The following is a 7,664-nucleotide window of genomic DNA, read 5'->3' on the forward strand; positions in this document are numbered from 1 at the left end:
TCCTCCTCTTCCTCCTCCTCAGTCTTACTCCACTTCCTCCTCCTCCTCCTCAGTCTTACTACTCCTCCTCTTCCTCCTCCTCCTCCTCTTCCTCCTCCTCCTCCTCAGTCTAACTCTTCCTCTTCCTACTCCTCCTCAGTCTTCCTCCTCCTCAGTCTAACTCCTCCTCCTCTTCCTCCTCCTCCTCAGTCTAACTCCTCCTCCTCCTCCTCCTCTTCCTCCTCCTCCTCAGTCTAACTCCTCCTCTTCTTCCTCCTCCTCCTCCTCCTCAGTCTTACTCCTCCTGCTCTGCTCTCTCCGGTCAGTTGCTCATCTGAAGTTGCAGGAGTTTCTGTTCCTGCTCTTCCTCTTCCTCCTCCTCCTCTTCCTCCGCCGCCATGTTTCCCAGCAGCAGCGGCGGCGTCCTGCTGCTGGTCGTCTGCAGCCTCCTGCTGACCTCCGTCCACTCAGGTAACCTCCGCCTCCTGACGTAGCAACACCACTTCATTTCAGTGTTTTACGGTTGATTCTAGAATCCAGATTGTTGTTGATTGATCAGAAAGTTTTTATTGTTTCTAGTTTCACCGACCGGACGGGTCCAGTGGATTTTTATCATTTCTAGAGTTTTACAGTGTTTTACACTGCAAAATAGGTTTTTTTTTTCCAGTGGAGTTTTTGCAGCTCGATTCATGAGTTTGTTCCTTTATAAACATTCAGATACATGGAAGAGTTGATTGTCGTTGATTTTATTCAACAGTAGATTTGTGAATTTTCATTAATTATGATTCGCAAGTTAATAATTTTATGGTTTTCATAGGATTATTTCTTCTGTTTGTTCTTTTTATATCTAAATCTCTTCATGTTACAGAAACAAGTTAACTTGATTCAAATGACTTGGAAGTTTTTAGTTAATCCAGATTGAAACATGTTAAATAAAACTACATGAAGTATTTTTTACAGTGTATTCTTAAATCCAGATTGATTTATTTATTTATTTACCCGAGTATTTCTGTGGCTTATTGGTTGTGTAAAGTTTTACTGCAGTTTTTTTCTTCCAAGTCTTTTTTTATATATATTTCTTTCATTACAATTTATTTTTATTAGTTTTGAATGAAGCTTTTTAAAGGTTTTAGAGTTTAACATCAGTTTTTGCACTTTTCGTTGAAAGTATACAACTTTTTAACAGTTTAATGTGAAACTTACCGACTTGGTTTAATGAGATTATTTCAGTTCTTTGATTCATCCAGTAGATTTAATTCTCTTCTGGGGAGAATTTTTACATTTTCTGACATTTCTGAGTTGTTTTTGTGCTTTTTATTCTTCAAATGACGAGATTATTCAACTTTATTTAGTTAAATGTACAAACTGGTGTTACGTCTAACGTTAGATTATAGAGCATCTTCCTCCTCTAACGTCAGATTATAGAGCATTTTCCTCCTCTAACGTCAGATTATAGAGCATCTTCCTCCTCTTATCCAGATTATAGAGCATCGTCCTCCCCTAACACCAGATTATAGAGCATCTTCCCCCTCTAACATCAGATTATAGAGCATCTTCCTCCTCCGTCAGATTATAGAGCATCTTCCTCTAACGTCAGATTATAGAGTATCTTCCTCTAACGTCAGATTGTAGAGCATCTTCCTCCTCTAACGTCAGATTATAGAGTATCTTCCTCTAACGTCAGATTGTAGAGCATCTTCCTCCTCTAACATCAGATTATAGAGCATCTTCCTCCTCTAACATCAGATTATAGAGCATCTTCCTCCTCTAACATCAGATTATAGAGCATCTTCCTCCTCTAACATCAGATTATAGAGCATCTTCCTCCTCGAACATCAGATTATAGAGCATCTTCCTCCTCGAACATCTAGATGATAGAGCATCTTCCTCCTCCAACGTCAGATTATAGAGCATCTTCCAGTTGTTCTTGTTGGAGGAACTACTAGCAGTAACAGAGCAGCTCTCAGGCTCGGGGGTCGGAGGTCAGAGGTCAGGATTTTTTCACACTAAAGCTCCAACTGATGGAGGAACTCCGGCCTGAACAGAATTTCTACGTCAAAAGAAATAAACCGTCCACATTTTGTCTCCTGTGTCTTTTAACGCGATGCAAACCAATCCGACATTAGCGCCTTTAAAGCGCCGCCTGGCGTCATCTGACACCGAGGGGGCGTGTCCTAATGTCCTGATGTCCCAACGTCCTGATGTCCTAATGTCCTAAAGCTGCAGCCAACAGGCATGTTTATTATTATTATTATTTTCTAAGCCCCGCCTCTTTGCTACACTGGGATTATTGAGGCCCCGCCTCTTTTATGCACTGGGATTATTGAGGCCCCGCCTCTTTGATACGCTGGGATTATTGAGGCCCCACCTCTTTGATACGCTGGGATTATTGAGGCCCCGCCTCTTTGATACGCTGGGATTTTTGAGGCCCCGCCTCTTTGATACGCTGGGATTATTGAGGCCCCGCCTCTTTGATACGCTGGGATTATTGAGACCCCGCCTCTTTGATACGCTGAGATTATTGAGGCCCCGCCTCTTTGATGCGCTGGGATTATTGAGGCCCCGCCTCCAGTAATCTGGAGTTCGTCGGGGGAAAGTGTGGATTTACAGTGAAGTTCTTTTGAGGATCAGTTATTTATAATGTTACTCGAAGACGAGAGGAAACGGCGCCTCACACACACACACGCACACACACACACACACACACACACACACACACACACACACACACACACACACGCCTTCTTCAGTGTGACTCAGCGTGGGAATCGGTGATCGTGACTCACGGCGGCTGAAGAAGCTTCGTCACGACTGTCGGATCTGGAAACTCGACACGTTTGCTGCTTTCAGATTGAAGCACAAACTTTCTGGTGAAGTTCTGTTGTGATGCAGTCCCTAAACCCCCCCCCCCCCCCCCCCCCGCCGCCTCACCAATTGCCCCCCAGTTGCCCCGTGGGGGAGGGAGGGGGGGGGGGGGCGAGGGCACAGAGCAGCGGTGTCATGTTTGCTGTGTCACTGTGGTGAAGGTGTGAGGAGGAACACAAGCTTCACTGTCTGAACTGCTGAGTCGGCTTTAATGAGTCTGGAGAGGAAGACCCTGGTCCTGGAAGCTGGTCCTGGAAACTGGTACTGGAATCTGTCCCTAGAATCTGGTCCAGGAATCTAGTCCTGGAAACTGGTCCTGAAACCCGGTTCTGGAAACGGGTCCTGGAATCTGGTCCTGGAAACTGGTCCCGGAATCTGTCCCTGGACCCTGGTCCTGGAACCCGGTCCTGGAATCTGATCCTGGAACCTGGTCCTGGAATCTGTCCCTGGGTCCTGGAATCTGGTTCTGGACCCTGGTCTTGGAATCTGTTCCTGGACCCTATCTCTGGAATATGGTCCTGGAACCTGGTCCTGGAATCTGGTCCTGGAACTCAGTTCTGGAACCCGGTCCTGGAACCTGGTACTGGACTCTGGTCCTGGAACTCAGTTCTGGAACCTGGTCCTGGAACCTGGTCCTGGACCCTGGTCCTCGTTTAAACGTTTATACTCGTTTCATTTTTTTAAATGAATCCACAAACATACATGAAAGAAAAGCTCCGTCTCCATGGAAACGCTGGGAAATGCAACTTTTCTGAAACGCTGGTCCTGGTTACCAGGTTGGTAACTAGTAGCTTTGCACATGCTCAGTAGAGACGATCAGAACACGGTGTCATGATTACTTTTATTGGTACTTTTATTTTGACAGTCACTGTAATAACAATCCAACTTGGTACTTTTATTTTGACAGTCACCGTTATAACAATCCAACTTGGTAGTTTTATTTTGACAGCCACCGTAATAACAATCCAACTTGGTGGTTTTATTTTGACAAGTCACCATAATAACAAACCACATGAATACGACATCACTTTCAGACGTTTCCGTGGAAACGGACTTCGTTTTCAAAATGTTTTTAGTTGAAACGCAAAACTTTTCTGAATCCAAACGGCAAAAAAACAAACAAACAGGCGTTTTTACTTTTCTCCGTCGTCGTGTGAACGAGCCTCGATGACGAAGTTCCTAAAAAAGAAAAGTCTTTTAATTGTTTGATTGTTTGATCAGTGGCTCATAAAGTTTATATTTAATATTATATAAACCGTCTGAGCCTTTATTTTTTTTTTTTTTTAAAGGAACCAGTTCTGTGGTCTGGATGTAAAAAAGCTCTGATGAATCCAGGTGGTTTGACAAGTTTTTTTTTTTTGTTTTTTTTTAAAGTTTTGTTTGAAGGCGTCGTGTGACGAAGTCGGCCTCCAGCTGGTCTCGTTGGGTTTTATCGCCCTGAGCCGAGGCTGCAGGTCTGAGCACATGGAAACAAACGCCCACGGAAAACATCGGGTCATTATTTTTTTCGACTTCTTATTAAATCGGCCGGTACACACACACACACACACACACACACACACACACACACACACACACACACACACACACACACACACACACACACACACGGGGCTGTTTAATAAACAGGTCTATTTGCCGGTCGCGGCCTCACAGGCGGCTCTTTGTGCGCCGTGCTGAAGGCCTCATTGATGGCCGCTTGGCCGGCGGCCCGAGCCTCCAGACCCTCGGCCGGCCGCAGGACGCGGGTCCGAGTCAACAAGGAGCTATCAAAACACGGCGCCCGTCGCCGTGCCGACCGTCACGCGTCTTAACAGAGCTCCTTTCAAGTTGCCTGCGGCGACGCGGCGGCGACGACGACGCGGTGTAACGTCGGGACGACACCTTCAGAGAGGTTTTGCGTTTCAACTGAAAACATTTTGAAAAACGAAGTCCGTTTCCACGGAAACGGCTGAAAGTGATGTCACCAAGTTGGATTGTTATTACGGTGACTTGTCAAAATAAAGCCACCAAGTTGGATTGTTATTACGGTGACTTGTCAAAATAAAACTACCAAGTTGGATTGTTATTACAGTGACTTGTCAAAATAAAACTACCAAGTTGGATTGTTATTACTGTGACTGTCAAAATAAAACCACCAAGTTGGATTGTTACTACAGTGACTTGTCAAAATAAAACTACCAAGTTGGATTGTTATTACTGTGACTGTCAAAATAAAGCCACCAAGTTGGATTGTTTTCACAGTGACTGTCAAAATAAAACCACCAAGTTGGATTGTTATTACGGTGACTGTCAAAATAAAAGCAAGTTGGATTATTATTACGGTGACTTTCAAAATAAAACCACCAAGTTGGATTGTTATTACGGTGACTTTCAAAATAAAACCAAGTTCGATTGTTATTATGGTGACTGTCAAAATAAAACCACCGAGTTGGATTGTTATTGCAGTGACTGTCAAAATAAAACCACCAACTTGGATCGTTATCACGGTGCCTGTCAAAATAAAACCACCAAGTTGGATTGTTATTACGGTGACTGTCAAAATAAAACCACCAAGTTGGATCGTTATCGTGGTGACTGTCAAAATAAAAACACAAGAAGACAGAGCACATAGAACTTTAGGAGTAGAATCTTGCTCATAAACCTCTATTACTCTAGTTCTATAGGTCTATGGCCCTGCTCCTCCTGCTGCTGTATTCCCTGGTTATTGTGGTTATTTGATGACATCACGGACTGCGGTGGGGGAGGGGTTTACATCCTCTTTTTTTCCATACGTAATCATTTTTACCATCTTTACCCAAGCCGGGGTTTTACAATTCCCCCACTCTGGGGCCCATGTAAAAAAAAAAAACACTTCTAAAACCGCCTCGTGTGGACGACGGACCAGAAACATCTGGTTCAGGAGAACCAGGTCTCTGGTGTGGACAACAGGCCAGAAACATCTGGTTCAGGAGAACCAGGTGTCTGGTGTGGACAACAGGCCAGAAACATCTGGTTCAGGAAAACCAGGTTCCTGGTGTGGACGACAAACCAGAAACATCTGGTTCAGGAGAACCAGGTTCCTGGTGAGGAGGACAAACCAGAAACATCTGGTTCAGGAGAACCAGGTCTCTGGTGTGGACAACAGGCCAGAAACATCTGGTTCAGGACAACCAGGTCTCTGGTGTGGACAACAGGCCAGAAACATCTGGTTCAGGAGAACCAGGTTCCTGGTGTGGACGACAAACCAGAAACATCTGGTTCAGGAGAACCAGGTTCCTGGTGTGGACGACAAACCAGAAACATCTGGTTCAGGAGAACCAGGTTCCTGGTGTGGACGACAAACCAGAAACATCTGGTTCAGGAGAACCAGGTTCCTGGTGTGGACGACAAACCAGAAACATCTGGTTCAGGAGAACCAGGTTCCTGGTGTGGACGACAAACCAGAAACATCTGGTTCAGGAGAACCAGGTTCCTGGTGTGGACGACAAACCAGAAACATCTGGTTCAGGAGAACGGGACCTTAAAACACGACGACGGTTTCCCGTTTACACTTGGAAAACATGGTTCCGTCAACATCTAACATCAAAGAACGAGCCCAGGTTCCATCCGTCAGACTGAGGATTTTCAAAAAGTGCAGTCCGGCGCCGGTCCTGCCCCCCCTCCGGTCCTGACCCCCCCCTCCGGTCCTGCCCCCCCCCCCTCAATGAGCTGCTTGTGGAGACGTAGCGTAGCGGCCTAGGCCTTCGGAGGCTGCAGAGTCAACACGCCGCGCTAAATAGGCCGAGTGTAAACATGTTTGCATTGTGGGTTTGTTGGTATGTGGCGGCTGGACGAGGCTCAATGGGGGCCTATGCCCCCGCCAGCTAGCCGCTTTTTTTTGTTTGTTTGTTTTTTCCGAAGAGGAGACGGTTTTTCTCGCTTTCCCAACAAAAATCTTTTGGACCAGCAGAGACGGGGCGGCGGCCGTTTCTATAAACGACACGGAAACGACGGAAACGTTTGGTTCAACTTCCTGTCGGCTTTGATAAAACGTTTGGTTTATCGTCGTTTATCATATACTTCTATAGAAACACAACAGGAAGTGGTAACGACACAAAAACGAGTTTGAAGACGAAGAATTTTGTCAAAATGAGTCTCGAAGTTTGAAAAAATCCAAACAGACACAAGTATTCAAAAAGTTTAACAAAAGACAGAAACACAGAGGAGAATGTAGTTTTCATGTTGAGCCACTAGGTGTTGCTGTTGTTAGTGTTATTACTGAAGACACACACACACACACACACACACACACACACACACACACACACACACACAGACCACGAAGTTGGATTGTTATTACGGTGGCTGTCAAAATAAAAGTACCAAGTTGGATTGTTATTACGGTGACTGTCAAAATAAAACCAAGTTGGATTGGTATTACAGTGACTGTCAAAATAAAAGCACCAAGTAGGATTGTTATGAAGGTGACTGTCAAAATAAAACTACCAAGTTGGATTGTTATTACGGTGACTGTCAAAATAAAACTGCCAAGTTGGATTTTTATTACAGTGACTGTCAAAATAAAACTACCAAGTTGGATTGTTATTACGGTGACTGTCAAAATAAAACTACCAAGTTGGATTGTTGTAACGGTGACTGTCAAAATAAAAGTACCAAGTTGGATTGTTATTACGGTGACTGTCAAAATAAAAGTCCCAAGCTGCATTGTTATCTGCCAAAATATAAGTACCAAGCTGCATTGTTATTATGGTGACTGTCAAAATAATAGTACCAAGGTAGGCTCCTCCCCTCTTGACTCCTCCCACAATCAGGCAGCTCTGCTCTGGCACATGGCGCCA

At 44.8% G+C, this 7,664-nt stretch overlaps 1 protein-coding gene across 1 annotated transcript in view; it reads left to right on the forward strand.

Moving 5' to 3' along the window:
• Window positions 1–309: 309 nt before the first annotated feature.
• The window catches only part of snorc (secondary ossification center associated regulator of chondrocyte maturation), a 9,554-nt gene continuing 2,199 nt past the window's right edge, over window positions 310–7,664 (forward strand). The window contains exon 1 of the mRNA XM_080503316.1: window positions 310–450. Within this exon, the coding sequence (XP_080359442.1) occupies window positions 378–450 (73 nt within the window). The 5' untranslated portion in view covers window positions 310–377. The remainder of the gene's footprint in view (window positions 451–7,664) is intronic.

This window comes from Blennius ocellaris, assembly GCF_963422515.1.
Source record: "Blennius ocellaris genome assembly, chromosome: 10".
Classification (NCBI taxonomy): Eukaryota; Metazoa; Chordata; class Actinopteri; order Blenniiformes; family Blenniidae; genus Blennius; species Blennius ocellaris.